At 37.9% G+C, this 19,736-nt stretch overlaps 2 protein-coding genes across 4 annotated transcripts; one reads left to right on the top strand and one right to left on the bottom strand.

Moving 5' to 3' along the window:
• Positions 1-9: 9 nt before the first annotated feature.
• On the bottom strand, positions 10-6,393 carry LOC103974761 (probable mitochondrial adenine nucleotide transporter BTL3). Of its 2 annotated transcripts, XM_009389660.3 has the most exons (11): positions 6,103-6,393; positions 5,779-5,854; positions 4,420-5,607; positions 4,260-4,320; positions 3,985-4,103; positions 3,763-3,887; positions 2,537-2,636; positions 2,366-2,434; positions 859-942; positions 651-736; positions 10-443 (listed from the first exon to the last, which is right to left on the bottom strand). In XM_009389660.3, the coding sequence occupies exons 3-11, from the start codon at positions 5,494-5,496 to the stop codon at positions 293-295; spliced, it is 1,872 nt and encodes a 623-aa protein (XP_009387935.2). In that variant the 5' UTR covers positions 5,497-5,607; positions 5,779-5,854; positions 6,103-6,393; the 3' UTR covers positions 10-292. The 2 variants fall into 2 exon arrangements, with proteins under 2 accessions (XP_009387935.2, XP_009387927.2); XM_009389652.3 differs by having other exon boundaries at positions 4,260-5,607.
• Positions 6,394-7,799: 1,406 nt separating this feature from the next.
• LOC103974780 (actin-depolymerizing factor 1) lies at positions 7,800-17,976 on the top strand. Of its 2 annotated transcripts, XM_009389669.3 has the most exons (6): positions 7,800-8,154; positions 9,228-9,369; positions 11,401-11,492; positions 14,472-14,591; positions 17,197-17,462; positions 17,539-17,976. In XM_009389669.3, exons 1-6 carry the CDS (start codon positions 7,858-7,860, stop codon positions 17,687-17,689), a joined length of 1,068 nt encoding a protein of 355 aa, XP_009387944.2. In that variant the 5' UTR covers positions 7,800-7,857; the 3' UTR covers positions 17,690-17,976. The 2 variants fall into 2 exon arrangements, with proteins under 2 accessions (XP_009387944.2, XP_064994252.1); XM_065138180.1 differs by lacking the exons at positions 7,800-8,154; positions 9,228-9,369; positions 11,401-11,492; positions 14,472-14,591 and adding an exon at positions 16,716-17,042.
• The last annotated feature ends 1,760 nt before the right edge of the window (positions 17,977-19,736 follow it).

Here is a 19,736-nt window from a genome sequence, read left to right as displayed (position 1 = left end):
CCAAGAACAAGTTCAACAGCCGCTGATACTTATTAAGAGCAAAAGAATGTTTCCCTCTGATTTTATTTCATACAAAAACCAATTCCAGTGCTTGATGATGGTTTTAAAACCATCGGGTTTCAGATACGAGGCCTGGCGACCTGTCTTCCACACCATCACCATCATCATGCTCGATGGTGATCAATCAGGACTGCCTCTGATTTAATTCCCCAGAAACAAGTCCATCGATGGACGATCTTTAACTAGCCAAGGGCCAAAGAATTCCGATTCAAATCTGCAGTCTGTTCATCAATTATGTGGAATTGTCGGCTCTTTGTTCGTCGTGAATGACCTGAGCAGGTAATCGAGGACCTTCCAAAGCAAAAACTGCCTTGAGGAACTCGTATGATGCGAAGAATATAGCTCCTTGGGAGACATACATAGCTAATCTTGGAGTCAAGCCCCTAAAAAAATGAGAAGAAAAACTTGATCAGATTTAAATGAAGAACCAATATGTCAATCAAGCATATCTAGACCACCAACACTACCGTGCCATTTGCAGCAGACAAGAAAATAGGGTCCATATGCAAGGATGACTTGTACCATATACTTGGAGAAAATTCCATGCACCAAGCAAGCATGAACTAGGGAATTAACACACATCGTTCTACCTGTAAAGGCCTCGCAAGCCTTCTTGTCTAGCTATTTCTTGAAGCGCATGACCAACCCCATTATATTTCCGAAGAGTTCCAGGAGCCTGAATGAAGATAAGGCATCAGAGGTGCAAAAATCGTCATGCAGATTTCTCTAAGTTCAGCATATCATACATGCAAATGATCTTTTGACTAAGGTCGACATCAATTATCATGGAGAACTCACTTGCGTCTGCAATTTTGTCTTCACCACATCGAAGGGTGTCGTAAAAAGAGCAGCAGTAGATCCAGCAAGACCCCCACATAATAGCTGTAAAGATGACAAAGTTCCAGCAGTCAGATAGACTCAAATCATCAAATTACAAGAATACTTGAATACACGGTAGAGATTTGCATGAAAGAGGTGCTACTTCAATTGAAGTTGTGCTCTAGATACGGAGCCTGGTCAAAAGTACAGACTAACAGTAGTGTTAAAACTTAAAAGTATAAAAAATTATAAATTAAGATTGAGTCTCATATACTGGCTTAAGCATTCAAATGCAATGGGTAGTAAAAAAAAATTAAAGATGGTGTTGAAGCAAAAGATCCTAATTTCAAATCTTCACCAGGTTACGTTTATAAAAATATATCCTTGACTAATATTCCATTGTGTTGGGTTGAGCCTTTATCATCCACACACGAGAGAGTGTCAAAAATATAAATCAAGATCATGTTTTATTACCTGGCCGAAACCTGTAGATGCAATCGTATTGATAAAAAAAATAAGTAGAACTGCAAATTCCTCTATGCTTATGGTTAATTGCTCAGGCTTGTAGTTTCGTAGGCCAAGGTTCATAATTTTGTGTCCTTATAATGTACCAATCAGGGCTCAAATCAACATCATACCGATTTTTACCATTAGACCAAGTGTCGAGTGTCGAGTGTCAGTGAGCGGCAGTGTACCAAGTTTTCGAAAAAGAAAACCTAAAAAATGAGAAAAAAAAAGAAGCTACAACTCAATATAGGCCTTGTACGAGATGGTACAAGTCCTGCACCAGATATACTATCCAATTGATGCCGGTCCACATACCGGTAGGTTGTAAGTCGGAGAAATACTCACCCGTATTGTACAGTACCAGGTAATATTACAAACCTTGCTATAGGTTAGGTTGGGTCGTCACGCCTTTCATGTAAGAAGCATGAATCCAATTATGTGTTTGAGATCCTTAGTCAAAATCTCAAATCTATATTTAGTAAACGTGCAATGAGTCACATAACCTTTTTTTCCCTATATTCTAAATTGATACTCACACTTCCTGTTTTTGTATTTCTTAGTATTGGAGCAACGAGGGCATCCATAGGTATCCCTCATTAGTAATTAAGCTAAACTTGTTATATTTAATGTTGTGTTCATCATTCGAAATTTATGCAATATGTTTTTGTTGCTTTTATAAGAGTGCTCTCTTTGGTCGGTTAGGAGCATGTAAGAAACCCTAAAAATCAAGTTCCCCTCTTACTTTGTTCGAACATTCTTTCAAACCCCTTCAGATCAATTAACTTTAGACAATGCTGACAGCTTAGAAGTTATAAATTCCATTGGTGTTGGATCAAATAAATAACACAAGCCTTCCAGAAGGTTTTTAGGGAAATATAAAATTAAGTTTGAAACTCGTAAAGCCTCTTATTATTAGTTCCACAGGTAAGTTACATAAGTAATTGTATAATGCTAGAAAAAGGAATGTGATATAACTAACAGTTTGCAATGTGCTAAGACCTCCTTCAGGCTTTGAAGAGAGCTGCTTCAAACTTTCGTAGGTGTAAAACTGCAATTTTAAGGCCTGAACTTGTTATTTGAGTAGAAAAAACAATCAACTTTTTTAATGTTTCTAGTTGAATTGCAAGGATAACTGAATGGGAGAACACACCTTGATAATGGAGTGTGGAATGTTTCTACAAAGAACTGCCCTCCACCCGGCATATAATGAAGGCAGTCCACCCTTCTCGAGGCAGCCAACAAAGGCATTCCTGTGAAAACAATCTCTAGTTGAAGTTTGATAAAGAGAAAATCTTAGAATTATGAATCTATAAGACATATCAGACTCTTTGGTCCTGTGGACATAAAAATTCTGAAGCTAAAACACCATCGTTTGCTTTAACAAGGTCAACTAATGGAAGATAAATTCCTGGAATGATCAAATTGTAAGAAAAATTGTGATTTATTTGCTGGCAGAGATCAAATTTTTATTCTGACGTAATATCTTTGGAATGTTATCTTGTCATCCCCTATCAAACTCAATAACCCATTTTTGATCAAAAAGAAATTATGTTTCAGTTGTTTCTATTTGGAATTTCCAAGTTTCAAACACAAAAGATTTACAAGTAACAAAAGAAGAAGGATCCAAAATATGATTCAGAAGTAGATAGTCAAAACAATAACCTTTTTGTAACTCTGTGCAACTAATACATTATGTTGTGTGTTCTAAGATATATAGGGCCATATTTCACATCCTTCAGGACATATCATTTAGTAATTCATGGCAGGCTTGAGTATTACAGATCTAAAATTTATTATACCAGCATAATAAGCCTGGAACCTAATCATCTAGAATTGTTTCAGCTTTAAAATTTTAGCATGAAGAAAAAACAAGGGAACCCAACTACGAAATGGGTCTCAGTAAACAAATGAGCAGATCTAGTTGGATATTCTTGATGAACATCATATTAATTGGTTCCATTTTAGCAGTGTCTTAGAAGATTCAATGAAGGTTAATTTACTTAAATCTATATAATCTATAAGGTTTGGAACCATATGTAAAATCCGAATGACCATTATTTTTTTCTTTTATTCTTTTGTCCTTAATCTTTAAAAAGTCTATGTACCTTTTTTATTGGGTAACATGAATGGCATTCTTGCTTTAATAGCAGCCAAATGACAAACTTGCACCATTAGATGTTGAATCAGGTTAACCTTCAAAAGTAAATGCTTCATTAGTAATCTTTGTCATGCTAGAAAAGAATGAGGCTAGAGATAAAGGAAACTAATTCTTCATAACACCTCTTTTAAAACACAGAATCCAAGAGTCAAGATAACATGTAAAGGTAATTCTTCATTACCCAACTTAAAACTGTAGGATATGGCTAAACAAATTACCAGCAATTTTGATACTGTGAACCCACTTGCATCTGTTGCTTTATACGTTCACTGGGAGTAAAGACAAAAGAAGTAGCTATACTCGAGCAGCCACCTGCAATGCAGTGAGCAAAAGAATGGTACTCCTGGATATGGATAAGCAGTTAGAGTATAGAAACAAATAACCATTATGTGTAAAAATTAAGAAAATGTAACAGTTAGCAAAAGAAAAATAAGGGTCACCTTTGGCAGAATAGGCAGAAGAGTTCCCTTAACTGATTCGTATGTGAAGGTATAAATGGCAGAAATTGGGGCCGAGGAAGCAATATTGGCAGCTATCCCACGGTATAGCCCTGATAAACCTGTAGGGAAAGTCTACAAGCAGTTTCAGGAAGATTCTATCTACAATCCTCAAACCCATAGAACGTAAGACATGCAGAGGATACAACAAATGTTAGATATTTGATATTTTGAGCCCAATTGCACAGAATGACCAAAATTTTGGCTATTAACATTACCTTTTTCTGATATGATTCTTTTGAGTGTGCAATAGGCCGACTTTTGAACCATGCCATCAGCCTGAATGATAGTTTTAACTGTGTCAACAGGATGAAGACAAAGGCTAACCATGATTCCAGCCAATGCTCCTGCAATTGCATGTCTGTTCTTGGAAAATACCTTTTTGAGTTTATCTTGTACTGTGATCCAATCGTTCAGTGTATACTGTTGTTCACATAAAAGTTCCCGAGGAAAGCTTTTATCATTCCTGTGAATGTTATGATCACTGGGGTTAGAAAGGACTTCTGAAACCTCAGTAAGTGAAGAAGAGACAACTCTGATAGCTTGTTGACATTGTCCGCATGTGCAATCAGTCGAAGTTAGGAAATCAAAGTTGTAGCCCAAATGAAGGTTAGAATCATAGTTTCTCAATCCAACAACCGCTTCTTTTCTAATTGTCATTGGCATAAGTGAATATGTTGAACAATGAGAACCTTGAATGTGCAGATCTTTCTCGACTGTGTTCAATGAATGATCAGAAGAAGTATCATTACATTCGGAAATAACATAATTTCCTTTATCCTGACTGGCGGATGTTTGAACTGGAGTTTTCTTGCCTTTTCCAATAGAACTGTGACCTGTAAGATCTTTCAGATCCTCCAAAGCGGAGTTCTCATTTATCCTTTCATATAATTTGGCTTTAACAGTAGGAGTCATGCTCCATGACATCTTATCATTTCCTACATGTGGATGAAAACCACTTAACCAGACATGTTTCGAAATGAAAGAATGACCTACATATCTATTACATGCAGGAAGCAGTAATTGTTTCTTAATCCATTTTAATTCCTCAAAATTTGAGCTTACTGCAGATGATGAAGAGCTTAAAGATTTGGGTCCATAGCAAAAGCTTTCACTTTTTGCAGTTGCTGGTTTATGATTTCTTTGCCTGTCCACATAGCATATGATATTCTCTTTCTGATGAATGTTATGATATTTCAAGCTTTCATCACTGTAGAAAACTGCTGGATCTGCAACGTAATCCCAGATTCCAGCAACAGCTGATATTAACTCAGATGTACGTACTTGTTGGATGGGAGATTTGGTCTCAGATCGGGCATTGCCCTTTGCACGAGCTCTGGAGGCATCTTTCTGATGAGAAATTTTATTCGGCACATGAGATTGAACATCCAGAGGAGCCCACCGATATCTGCTTGAAGATTTATCATTTTTTGCACATCCATGAGAACATGCCATTATTAGGACCTTAAGCAGAAGCCATCTTGATGAGTAATGGGTAGCTGAATCAAATCAGATTAATCTCTGGACAGGTTTGACGACTCCAGAAACAACTAGGGACACCAACAACTGCAAACAAAACGTGTATACTAAATTAGCATGAACAACAGAGTCTGCACAATTGAGCAAATCCCGTAGATTAGGCATTGGTAAAGAAGGCAATGTCCTCCACTTTCAGAAGCTACATTTCAGGAGAAAAAGGTAAAGTCTCTAGCTCACAACAAATCTCAGTAGAGCTACCTGAACGACCACAGAGGTGAGCTTGCTTCAACCGTGACCCAGCAATTAAAGTTGCAGAATTGATTAAATCTTCGGCCTACACCAAAAGAAAACCCACGGAAACCAGTCAAGCAATGCATGTTGCTGTAAGAGTCATTTGATCAAACAGAAACAGGGCACAATTTGCAACTCAAAGAAACGAAATGAAGCACCGTGCAACAAGAATGGGGAAAAACTTCCATCTTGTCCCCTAGTTCCACGGAGACATTCATTAAAGACTTGACCTTTTGTAGAGAACAGAAATCCAAGACCAGGACCAAGTCGGAGAGGAGAAGGCCTACGTACCTCGAGACATGTAACAGCGTTGTGTCTCAAGCAAGCATCATAAGGGAAGACGGATTTATTCTGCAGTTTCTTGTGGAAATTTGGCGAGATTCTCGCAATGTATGAGTGGAGATGTCATTGGTAGCGGATTGGAAGGATGCGAAATTATATGACGGCGAAGTACTATAAGGATCAAAGAGAATACTACTACACCAGCATCGTCGATTCAGATTGCAGTGGATTTGCGTGTGTGGTTGTGAGAGCGACTGCGTGTTCTTCTTCGTATACAATATAAAAGTAGCGGGGTATGGACAGCTCGGCGGCTGCCGCACATGAAATATATATATATATATATATATAGTTTTTCCAAAAAAACCACTTGAGAAGTTTACTGTTAGAGCCCATTTTTTTCTAGAATTTCTATAGAATATATTTTTTCCTAAAAAATAATTTTATCCCATGTTGGTCGTCACTTTTGTTCTACTACTCCATCGCTCATCATCTTTGTCTTGTCATCCTCATCGTCCTCGTCATCATCTTGACAGAAGAGATTATGAGAGAAAATGATGGTGCATGAGCCTCCTACTCTTTGCTTGTTGTCTCTAGTCCTCGTCATCAACCTTGATAGATGGAGTTACCTATGAGGACAACGAGGGCGAGTGGGTGAAGACAACAACGATGATAGAGAAAGAGGGGAGGAGAGGCAAGGGCACTAGTGTAGGGCAAATGCACTTGGAGAATATGACTAGAGGTACTTTGCAGACATGACTAAAGATGAAGGTGAGTGAGTACGGACGAGGGCGACGAGCAAAGGTTGAAGGCTCGTGCACACAAGTGTCCAAGGGTCGGATGGATGTGTTGGCATGGCTAAAAGCAAAATCATCTTTAAAAATAATATTTATAAAATTTTAAAAAATATTTACACATAATGGTTGACCTCTAAGGAATGGTAAAAAAATCATCTTAATAATGCCAATAAAATATTTTATTTAGTTATATTTGTGAGGCCTCGAGTTTACACTTCATTTAGTTATTTGTTTGTGAGATCTCGAATTTATGTTTTGATAAAACAGTGATAGTTTATTTGCACAATCGTTTATTACTAATTCATTTTTATTTGGTATGAAACTCTACAATAATATAGAAAAATCGACCCTTTGCAAAGAGATATCATAGAAATGTGAAAAATCGAATGTCATTATCTTTCTTAAATTCCCCCAGTCTTATGTATCTTTATATTCTTCTTCTTGTTCGTCTTCTTCTTCTTCCATGCATCTCCGAAACCACTAGCAGTAGCATACACAATCCAACATTGTAGATTACAAAATTCCTTCACTAAAAATGATAAAAAGCCCAAGTGATCTCAAGTTTCTTATTAGAATCATTGATAAGCATATTTAATCTCTCGTTCTCATTTGATCTCTTTATCTTCTTCGTATTATTTTTCCTGATTAAAGATTCATAAGGTGTTTTTTTGAATCAGGGAGGCAGCAGATTAGGGGATGGTGTGATTTGGGATCTAATTAATTGGTGGTCAAGTCCAAATCCAAAGTCAACGATCTTTAGATGGTCAACGCCTTCAGGCCAATTGCGGCTATAGCCGAAGCTGGTTACCGGGTCGGGTTAGGACTCGAACCGTATCCGATAGTTTCCCATACGGGTCGGGTGACTCGTAAAGGTCAGTCCATTAAGACCCTAACTAAACCCCCGGCTTCCCTCAGCGACGTCTCGCCGACATACTCCAAACCAGAGAGAGAGAGAGAGAGAAGGGGGAAGATGGTGAGCAAGAGGCAAAAGGAGGCTAAGAAGCGGTTCAACGACGCGAATCCCCAACTCTTATCCGATCCGAAGCCTGAACACTCGTCTACCTCGACCTCGAAGAAGAAGAAGGGTCTCAAGAAGAAGAAGGGGGTGGCAGCCTTCAAGAAGGGGAAGAAGACCGGGGGCGCCGCTACGAGGAAGCACCCCCTCAGGGTACCCGGGATGCGCCCTGGCGAGAGCTGCTTTATCTGCAAGGCCACCGATCACATCGCCAAGCTCTGCCCCGAGAAAGCTATGTGGGAGAAGAAAAAGGTCATGTTTTGCTTCTTGATTATTCTCCCTCCCTTTTGTGTCTTTCGTTATTTTCATCGCGGTGACTTTGGGATAGCGTTTTTCTCGTGGTACGTCGTCTTCTTGTTCGTAGATTTTGGAACATGTAATTGGAGATATGACCTGTAATTGATCGTATGATGATTTCTTTTGTTTTAATCCGATAGTTCTTGTTCTGATGTTATCGTTGGAATCGAGGTTCAGTTTTGGGGTTTTGGTCTTTTGTGCTGTTTGTCTTCTCTTTTTGATAGGGAGTTATTAGGTTACAGTTGAAAAAAAAAAAAGAAGTTCTGTAGTAGTACATATCTTTGCTTGTGGTTGGCACTCACAAATACAAAATCGTAATTCGGCAAAATGTCTGAAAGTTGATGGTAGTGACATTATGGACCAACTCTCCAGTTACTAATAATCAAAGGCACGGGTGGTTAAAAAGTCCCAGAATTCATCAAAATGTCTACCTTTATTCAGGTTTCATTATTAAGTACGAAAACAGATGCAAGTAGCATATGGATACCAAATCAGTCATATAGATACAACCACAAATTATTTGGTATAAGGGCACACTTACTTTAGTTGGCTGGTTTATATCCATGTCCATACATGTCATATGCAGACAATGTTTTCAATCATATGTTTGTCCGCATATCCTTTAATTTATGGTGAACCGGATTAGCTTTGACGTCTCTGGTGTTTTTTTATGCTGGAGCCGAGATAGGTGGTGTATATTCTTACTATGTGACTAGCTTTTGGAAAAAGTGTTGAACAGGTTAACCCAACTTGTTGTTTTAGAACTTGTTTTTTGTGGGTTCTGCATAAATTTCATGTTAGCAAATCATGAAAACCATACTGCCTTTCTATGAATTTGAATCATTAATAATTTTGGTAATGCACTGGCCAGTGTATCTGAGTAATAGTGGCTTCTATGGTTTTATCATATTTGGTGGCTTGATTTGAGAAATACTTCTCATATGCATTTTCGAATAAGATCTATTGTGGTTCTGTACCTTTTCTGGCTTCTAGCCTGTCAGAAATTATAAATTCCAGTTGTTCTTCAGATTTGCTTGCTTTGCCGGCAGCATGGTCATAGTCTGAAGAATTGTCCAGAGAAAAGTGATGACACCAATAAGAAGAAGTTGTGCTACAATTGTGGAGAAGTTGGGCATTCACTTTCTAGGTGTTCACTACCACTTAAAGATGGTAATCCACTGACTGTTTCTTTGCACATTCCATGTGTATGCTTTAACATGTCACAAAGGAACTATAGAACATTGTTCATGCTTTAACTTAATCCAATATGCATAAAGTTTATGTGATTTACTATAGTGGCTGTGCAGTCAAACTTGAAATCTTCTAGAGAAAGTGATAATCATTCATTTCAGATTACAAGCAAAAACTTCTTTGGTTTATCATTTCAGGTGTTCCAGGAATATAATGAGTGGTCCTTATGGTTGGACAACACTTTTATTTTAGTCGACGATTACGAATGTAATGCTGGATTTATGTCATTGCTCATTGGATTACAAGCAAAAATTTGTTGTTATTTTGAGTGAAATATGCTGTGATTTTTTTCATTTATCCTAGCAGTATTGAACAAACCGCAGTTGGACCAACAAATGAGGCTTTGTGGTCCATATTCCTTGAATATAGTTCTTTTCTCTTCTTTGGCTAGGATGTCAAATTAGTTTGGGGACTTTCCTCTCAGTTAGCTTACCTCATTCTACTGGGGCCTTCATAGGTCGCCTTTGAATATGTCTAACCCACTTCCCGTAGCTCCTCTGTTGTTGTGAAATTGGTATCAATTCTTTTTTCTAATCTAGATGTTTTCTTAGTCTTCAATTTTTTGTAAAAGTAACTAATCAGCTGAGTTACCCTTTAATTTTGCAAGCCCTTTAAGCTTAAATATTTACCATAAGGTCCTGCAAATGAACTATTTTTATTTTTCTGTCCTTTATCTCCCTTGTCCATGTTTTTTTGCTTTTTTATTTACTAAGCTATCTACAAAATGTCAAGTAATTGTAAAATTTACTTCTTTGTATTTCTTTAATCTTACTATGTTTTGTAAGAACTCTTCGTTTTTTACCTAGATTTTTATTCTTTCTTAATTTTTTTGGAACTAATGACAACATTTTTATTCCTTTTTTCTTGTTAAATTAAACATTAGTATCTCATTGTTTTTACATCTTGTCTAAACTTTATGACATGTTTTTTTTGCTACATATATGTTTATTATTTTAACATCATAATTTCCATCTAGAGAGTGAGGCACGGCACAATGATAAGATTGCTCCTGTGCAACTTAAGTTACTAGCATTCAAGCTATGGAAAGAACCATTCAAGGTGCATGCTTAAGACAATGCACATTGATCTTCCCTAACTTGTGTGATCGACTGTCGTAACTTTTATCCACTCCTTAAGATTGCCTCCTTGATTAGTCATTATTTATGTGTCCATTTAACTTTCCGTATCACACTATTCAAATCATACCAATATTCATATCTGATCTGGTCATCATATTCTATTGGAGTAGCTTTTGGTGATAACATGTTGAGTTTCTACTTTTCCCGAGAGATTTTAATAATAATTTGACACCAAATTTTTTTTTATTTCTATATATATTTATAATATTTATCGACAATGATATTTAATGCTGTTCCTATATCTTTGTTTTTTTCTCTGCAGACCAAAGTTTGTATTTAGTATGTTTAATTTTCATGTGACCTCTCTGCTATCCACATTATTTCTTGTAATCAAATTGTGATAACCTTGTTTTTAATTGTTGTATTAAGGAATTATAATCCCTTAATTAAAATTATTCCTGTTTCCTGATTTAGTCCAAGCCTATAATATTAAAGGTAACTGTGCACAATATAGAAAAATATGAAATCATTGCTTAATTATCACCATGTATGGATGTCAATGCGACAGACCACTTTCAATTGGCTTATTAGTTATTAACCCACTTTGTTATCAAAGCATTTGGCTGCATTGGTTTTATTAGGTGCTGAACTAGCTGTGACATGTATTAAGCAAGATCTATGTTTATATTTGTTTTGACAGAATTTTATGTTGGCTGTTATATACAACCCTGAAAATCATCTATGTTCTCTTTATTTATTTAGTTAAAAATATGGAAAGACTTGAATGTCATAGGAATTTGTCCATGGTTATATTACATTAAATTTCCAGTTTTCATTTAGTGTTCCTTCTTTGGAATTCTTGAAAATGCAGGGGGAACTAAATTTGCAAGCTGCTTTATCTGTAAAGAACTTGGACACTTAAGTAAGAATTGTCCAAATAACACACATGGAGTCTATCCAAAGGTATGTTTACTCTTTTATGGAAGGGAAAAATAAATACTTTTTTACCATTATTGTGTCACATGCTATCAGATAATGACATTTGGACCATTGATTATCACAAGTCTGGTCATATTGTGGTGGAGCATGATTTGTTTTGCTTTACAAGTCTTGCAAACACAGGATAACGTATCAGTTTCTTAACTAAAAGAATTAACTATCTTGGCTGTGATTTGTGGCTTCGAGCTTTCAACTTTCAAGTACTGAAAATCTATCACGGAAATGACCTTGATGACTTAAATCTTCATATTTTTTGCCTGACTGAACTGAACAGAAATCAGATTGAAGTATCTTTTCATATTGTTGCAGTAATTATTTCCTATGTGGATATTATTAAAAAAAGTGGCTTTCTTTTAAAATAATTACATTCAGATATGCTAGCATGCCTTTGAAATTGTGTGATGATGGTTCACCAAACTGTGATTTTGAGCAATGTAATGTATTTTCATGTCTTATCGCTTACTGTTTTTTCTATCTTGGGGTGTTAGTAATTGTATACATGGATTTTATAGATTCTTAGAGGCTTATGAGAGCATGGACATTCTTTTTGAAAACTGGACCTTAAGCTGGTATCGTGTTATGTGATTCAGGAAGGATGGACCTTTCACATGTAATGAAAGAGTGACCTAACCAGCTAAGTGAGAAATTAAATCTTTTAACACAGTAGGGTCATTGTGACTCAAGTCAATTTGGCAGCAGAATCCATATTTTATTTTTGTCAGAGGTTCGAGCATTGGTGATCATTTACAAAGAAGATCATGTCATCATGAGCACTCTTTCCTCAAAAAAATTTTGATGTCCTTTGTTGTACCAAAAAATTATGAACATTATTTTCTTTTAAGCGTTCTCTCTGCACTGTTATACCATGGAAACCAACTTTTACATATTGATTTTCATCAAGTTATCCCCTTATTCTTACAGCAAAATTATCACATTGACATTGATGCTGTTGTGTATAATTTTCTGTGACATTTGCTGATGACAGTAACAGAATATCTTAAGAAAGTAAAAAATTTGTTATTCAAAATATTCTGTTCTCATAGTCATTCATTTGTTTCATTCATCTTATTCAGTATGTTTATGAGTGTAAGTGTTTCTTAAATACCAAGTTTCTGTTTGTTGGATTCTTGTTTGGCTCTTGTTTTTATTTTTAATTTCTCTGTGATATTCTAGCAAAATCTTTTGTCACATTGCCATATTGTTCAAGTTTATTCTTCCCATTCTGTTTTTGGATTTTGGGAGTGCATTTGGATACAGGAAACTGGTGATCTTGGTCATGATTCTTCACAACTTTTGGTTCACCTTTTGTTGGCTCCTCTGGAGTACCAATTTCCATGTTTAACAAAAACATACAAGTCATTTCTTGTTATGTGCTCCCTCTTTTGATAATCTTTGTTGCCCAAATTTTGTGTTTAATTATAATTTACACCCTTCTTATTTACATGAATATAGTGAGTCATGTTCCACTATATCTTTTACATGTGTGGTATCATCACAGATGTTTGCTTACCTTTAGCAACTCAATTTGTCTTTGTTCATTTTAATGTTTATAAAAGAGAACAAATTTTGTCAACCGTGTATAGAAGATTCCTTAGTTCGATGGAAGTCAAAGCCTGTGGATGGAATCACATTTCAGTTCAAGAAAGAACATATTGTCACAGATTTAGCTGGAATTGCCTAAGTCGTGAGGCACCCTTACGGCCAAGACATGAACTTAGCTTGAGTTGCCTAAGTCGTGACTCACCCTTGCGCCAACTTCTTGGACTTAGCTGGGATTGCCTAAGTCTTGAGGCGTCCTTGCGACATATGCGTCCGCAAAGGTTCAGCCGAGTTGCAACCTCGTACAGGTCCCAAAGGACCTATAAAACAGAAAGTTGATTATATTGAAAATGAGAGACAGACAAATCTCGACGTCTCGCAAAGAGGGAAGCTTTACAAGCAATTCAGCAAGCACCTTGTGTGCACAGGAGAAAATAGAGAAATGAGGAAAACAAGGACTTTAAAAGGTAGAACGAATAGTTGCAAGTCCACAAACAATTGCTCACCGGGTGTCGGGCGCGAAGGCAAGTTCCCGTAAAGTTAACGTGCGAATTTGTGAAGATTTTTCAATGCCCAATAATATATCGAAGCCCCATCCAGCCCTGTGCCACCCGGGGGGTTCCAGGGTGCTGAGATGGCTGACATTTTGCGCAGTACAGCGGGCTGCAGAAAACAGCCTGTGACACGCGAAAATGGAGCCATTTTGGGGCTTTTTGACCCGGCGCGGTGAGTGGTCGTACTGTGCGCTGCAACCTGTTCGAACATGTATTTTTCCAAACAAAAACACACAAAACCAAGGCAAAATAGGCTACCATGTCTTTGTTCAAGCATGCAAAAGCGACGAACGGTTTGTTAAACAAAGTTGTTGCGAGTGCGCGACGACCGTTCGTGACAGTATGTTAAAGCATTGGTTGTTAAAACTTGATATTGTTAAATTTAGGTGGTTTTAACAAGCTCGGTTTATCATGTCTGAAGTGTTGTCACTCGAAAGGCTTTCCTTAAAGTTATATTCCACATGCATTTTAATGTTTTTTTAGAAAAAAGACATTTTCTGGTTCATTGTTTGGCTATTTGCTTTTCTTTGCAGAAAATGTGCACAATTTGGTTTTGTTTGAACACTTTGGTTGTTGAAATTCTTGATTTCATTATCTGCTGCTGAAATTCAACAAATTTAGTGATTTATGTTAGATATAAGAGGTTATATATGTTTAAGCAGGGTAGAAGCTCTGTATGTCCTTTTAACATAATTGTTGCTTCTTATTTTTAGAGATTTATGCACATTTACTCTTTTGGTTATCTTTTGATGCTTCTTCTTGTTGTTTCATGTAATACAATGTATTTTCTTTATTTTTAACTATTCATGGTAGATTCCAAGTTGATTAGCTTTGGTTTACTTTTTATTAGGGTGGTTCATGTAGGATATGTGGTGAAGTAACCCATTTAGCCAAGAACTGTCCAAACAAAGGCAATAAATCTTTGGACACTTCCACAGGACAGCAGAAATTTTGTAAGTCCTGTTGTTCAGTTACTATATGCTAGAATATCCTACAATAACAGAATGTTAGATGCTTTCTTGTTCCTTCTACGAAATGAAATCTCTATACCTTTCTCTAAATACTACTATTGGGAGATCTCTACCACTTTTGATTGTAACAGGAATTTCTTAGGTCTCCTATAGTTTTGGAGTATCATATATGTCACTGCAAGTTTTCAATAATATACATGTGCCTCATGACATGGTCATTATTCCTTCTAGGGTTTTCATGAATGATAATGTGATATCATATATTCTCAAAGGTCAAATGAGTATTTTACAATATTTCAAGGAGACTGTTATATTTGCAACTTCCAAATGTTAATTATGAGGTTTTCAAACTTTACAGCACATGTATCCATTCTTGTTTTTATTTTCTAGGTTGCTAATTTAATGCAAATTTCTCGTGGTTGAGGCCTTGTTAACTTATTATAGTTACGTCAGCATTTATCTCCAAAAGGTTGTTGGTGTTTGCTTTCTGATATTATGAATTTGGACATTACTTTTAGGGATAAAAAATACACATGAAACCTAGCGACAAGCTGCTCTATTGGTGAAAATATCATAGTACACATTTTGATGTTTAGACGAACACTTCTATGTGCTGTCTGATGGACATCTCCATACCTTCAACATTCTCCCCTATGGTTGGTATGAGAATTTAGGATATTAAATTAATCATCATCTGGTACTAAAAGAAGAAATTTGGAAAGGAATTGACATTCCTCTATGATAAGGAGTTTGTGCAAACAAGATACTAATTTGTCGCGGTTGGCTATCTGATAGGAAATCAATTGACCTCTACTTAACGATAAGATGATAACAATTTACGAGGTCGTGCAGCAACCAAAGTTTTCGGGAATATCTCAGTTGCTTCATGCATACATGATACAAAGGATATTATGATCTAGGTCAGATATCTTGTTTTGTAGGTTGTTGGTGTAACCATACATGCAACAGCGAGACGAGCTCCGGTCGTGATTGAATCACACATAAGATCTAATTTTCTTACTGTCGATCGAGTCCAGTGTATTTGATCATGCTCTGTAAGTCAGCTAGTTAGGCCTATTTGATAGCTGCACATAAAAATGTCTTTATTAGAACCTACGTAAGTTTATTAGGAATTGAAATAGTAGCCTATGTACAACATTGTTCACAAAATGAAGGTGATCATGCTGAATTTGGTGAAGATGCTGTTAGCATCTATTTACATCTGAATTTACTGACAGTGCTCTTCATTCATTAGTTTCAGTGGGCAAACCCAAGGAACATCAAAAAATTCGTTTCGGTGGAGATGATCTTGAAGATGATTTTATGGAAGAAAGTATCTTAGTCGGCAAAAAGGATGGCATCTCCAATACAAACTCAGCGTCTGGTGTAGGGACGGGCAAGACTTTAAAGAACACACGTGCCAAACCAAAGAAGCAGGGTCCCAAAATTGTTAATTTTCTCGGATGACTGTGATTCTATCTGGGTGCTAATGGATCGACATGGTATTCTTCTTCGAGGTGGTGATAACGTAAAACCAAAGAAGCGGATTCCTGATGACAGCGATGCAATCCGGATGCTGATGGATCGGCGTGGAACCGTCATCTTTTTGGGTAGTGTGATGATATTGAGGCCATCGTTATAGATATCGAATACCTTGAGGTGAGGGAAATTTTTGGTTATGCTTGTGCGATGTATCATCAACCGTCTTACTTTTTGTATTCTTATCCCTCTCAATGCAACCAAATTAATCACGTTACAGAAATCATCAGCTCAGTCGAGCAATGGTTTTGGCATTAACAAGCAACTTAATTCAAATATGTTGTCTCGTTGATATGTTTCACTCGTGTTCTTTCCTGATGAGAAATGCCTTTGGAGTTGGAATTCTTCTAATATGTTCGATTAGACATTATGTTGAGCTGTATTGATTGAGGAGATTGTCTTAAAGATATATAGAATGTTAATAAAAAGTATTAATAGTTTAGTCTCTTTTAGTCATTTAGTAGCAATGGAAAAAGTATAAATAATATTCTAAAATTATAAAATACTGAATCAAAGCATGGATTCAGTTGATGTTTGACTCCTTAACCCAATGTTGTGGTGGATAGAATGAGGCAAACTTGAGATGAGGAGTGGTTTTGATGGAATCAGAAATAGACTTGATAGGATTAGAATTGCTGGGTCAAAGGGCCAGAAAACCAAAATTAAGCGTTAGCTCGGACGTGTCGGCATGCAAGTGCTTTGAGGAGGTCGTCGTCCCCTCGAGCTCCGTCGAATCCTCTCCTTCCTCCCTTTTCCTCCTCACAAGCTTCGACGCCTCCTCATTCCAAGGACAACTCGCCTTCCTCTCCTCCCCCTTTAATCCCTTTCGCCTTCCTTCTTCCTCCTCCTTTCTCAATCTTCACTGGCCAGCTCTCTCCTCTCCTCTCCTCCCCCATCCAAGAGAAGCCATGGTGAGCCCTCCCTCTCTCTATCTCTCTCTCTCTGTCTCTCTGAGTTGTATGCACATACAGTCTTTCGATCTTTAGATGTTTGCTGTGTAATGTGTCTTGATCCATCTTGTCTTCCTCGACGGTGATTAATGTGTGCGGCGGGTGGGTTGCAAAGGCGAATGCGGTCTCGGGAATGGCGGTGCACGACGAGTGCAAGCTCAAGTTCTTGGACCTGAAGGCGAAGAGGAACTACCGGTTCATCGTCTTCAAGATCGACGAGAAGATACAGCAGGTGACGGTGGAGAAGCTGGGCCAACCCGACGAGACCTACGACGACTTCACCGCCTCCTTGCCGGCCGACGAATGCCGCTATGCCGTCTTCGACTTCGACTTCGTCACCGACGAGCACTGCCAGAAGAGCAAGATCTTCTTCATATCCTGGTAATCGACAAGACTTCGCTCCGCTCATCCCAGAGGCAGAGCTTCACCATTCTGATAACTCATTGCTTGTGCGCAGGGCACCTGATACCTCGAGGGTGAGGAGCAAGATGCTCTACGCCAGCTCCAAGGACAGGTTCAAGAGGGAGCTCGATGGGATTCAGGTGGAGCTGCAAGCAACCGACCCCAGTGAGATGAGCATCGACATTGTCAAAGGGCGAGCTCTATAAGAGAGCCTACTTTGCTTCCTTCTCTCCGCAATTGGTATCCGCAACCCATTCATACATTGCCTATTATTATGCTGATGCAATTAGCCTCCCTCCCTCTCTCTCTCTCTCTCTCTCTCTCTCGCTATATGTGTGTGTGTGTGATGGACTAATATTACCTCTTTATGGAAGTCTCAAGGAATCGTAAAAGCCGTGTTTTGGTTATTATTTCATATGTAAATTAGAGGTTAAAATCAACAGAATTGTTGCTCTCTTCCATGGGAATGAATGAATGAGTTCACTACTTGTGTTTGCTGCAGCTGTTCGTTCTCAAAATTACTGCTGTGTGTTATCTAAAGAAATGAGAGACTTCACATCATTTTACATGGCCCGTAATCTGAGAACGGCCGAGTAATGAACCAGCCGGGTTGGTTCATTTGGTTGTGAATTAAGCCTGGGCCGGAATCCGCCTTCTGGGCCGTGAAATGGCGGTTGTGGGTACAAATACTTCCAGTACGCTTACCGTAGACCTATCTCTTCGCAAAATGGCCCGAAAATATTTTTTTTAGCCCAAAACCGTCCGACTTCTCTCTTCTTATTTGAACCTGCGGTGACCGGAATCCAGAGCGGATCTGCGCATAGTTATATCGGGCCCAGCTCGATGATCATGACGCGGCCCGATCCAACCAACGAAAACACGGGTACCGATACCTCGAGTGAGCTTACCGTATACCCATTCGATGACGAACTGGTCACAAAAAATTTATTTTGGCCTCAAACTTCTTAAATAACCCGAACATTACCTTCACCTACGGTGACCAGAAACTAGCCTATTAAAAACTGGGCGAGGTCGTCAGCTCACGAATCTTAAAGCTTCATGCCATTCCCATCCTCCACGCCACCTCCTCTTCGTCTCCCACCGCGCCACCACCCGTCGGCTGCTTCCCACCTTTCTCATGCATGACGTGGATACTACGCCTCCACCCATGTCGGCGCGGCTCGTCACCGACGACGCCACGGCCTCCACCTTGCTGCTGCTGCTGCTGCCTCCTCTAAGTAAGCGTAGTATCGATGGCTTCATGGCGTGAGTTCATCCATCAACGAGGAAACGTTGCTGAGACCGACACACTCCGTCAGACGATTAGCAGGAAGGAGAAGCATCGGCTGGTCCACCGAAGGCTGAAATCAACGAGTCGGAAGCGCGTCTGCCTGCCTGCGAAAGATGGAGTACTTTGCTTCTTCCATCACACAAAAACGTTGCGGAAAACGTAGCAGAAGACACTACTACTAATACAGCTTCCTTTGCAATTGCCGCAGATAGCAAAATGGATTCATATACAGCTTCTCTTTCATGCAAAATATAATTGTATTTTAGAACATAAATCGAATTATAGGATTTGAAGCATAAACATAATCTATCACATTCTCCTCACAATTCACCCACAAAAGCAGAGTGAAGTAAACTCATTAACAGAATCTATCCTAAAAAACAAAACAATGCGATTTGGTATAAAATGATCCTAAATTTATTTTAAAATTTAAAAAAAATAATATATTTTTTTAAAATTAAAATTATGTTCTAATGGAATTGTGAAAGTCTGAGATCTTTTAGAGGCATATGAGTTTTAGAGTCGAGTGTCTTTTTAGTTCAAATTGAATGTATTACGGTGAACTTTGTCTAAAATACTTCAAAAATAATAAATATGTACATCTATCCTCATATATGATTGTAACACTCATATATATATATATATATATATATATATATATATATATATATATATATATATATATATATATATAATACAGTGCAATTCAAGTCATCTGATGGAAAGAGAAAGGGACGTCCCATACTAAATGCATTAAAAAAAAAAAAGGCATCAGAAAATACGTCAGAGAGTATGTGACAATGATCAGTCTAAAAAAAGTTTGTTCCCTATTCTTCAGGCACCATCTCAAACTGCAGGCCATTCAAAAAGAGAGAATACTCTCCAATGGCTGGCTGTCAAAATGAGGATTGCCATGAAGCCATCACGAGATTGCATTCCCCCCCACCCCTTTCTATCAGGCA

The sequence above is a fragment of the Musa acuminata genome, chromosome BXJ3-2 (genome assembly GCF_036884655.1).
Source record: "Musa acuminata AAA Group cultivar baxijiao chromosome BXJ3-2, Cavendish_Baxijiao_AAA, whole genome shotgun sequence".
Taxonomy (NCBI): Eukaryota; Viridiplantae; Streptophyta; class Magnoliopsida; order Zingiberales; family Musaceae; genus Musa; species Musa acuminata.
The sequence above is the reverse complement of the archived record's forward strand: the minus strand, read 5'-3'. Positions and strand labels throughout refer to the sequence as shown.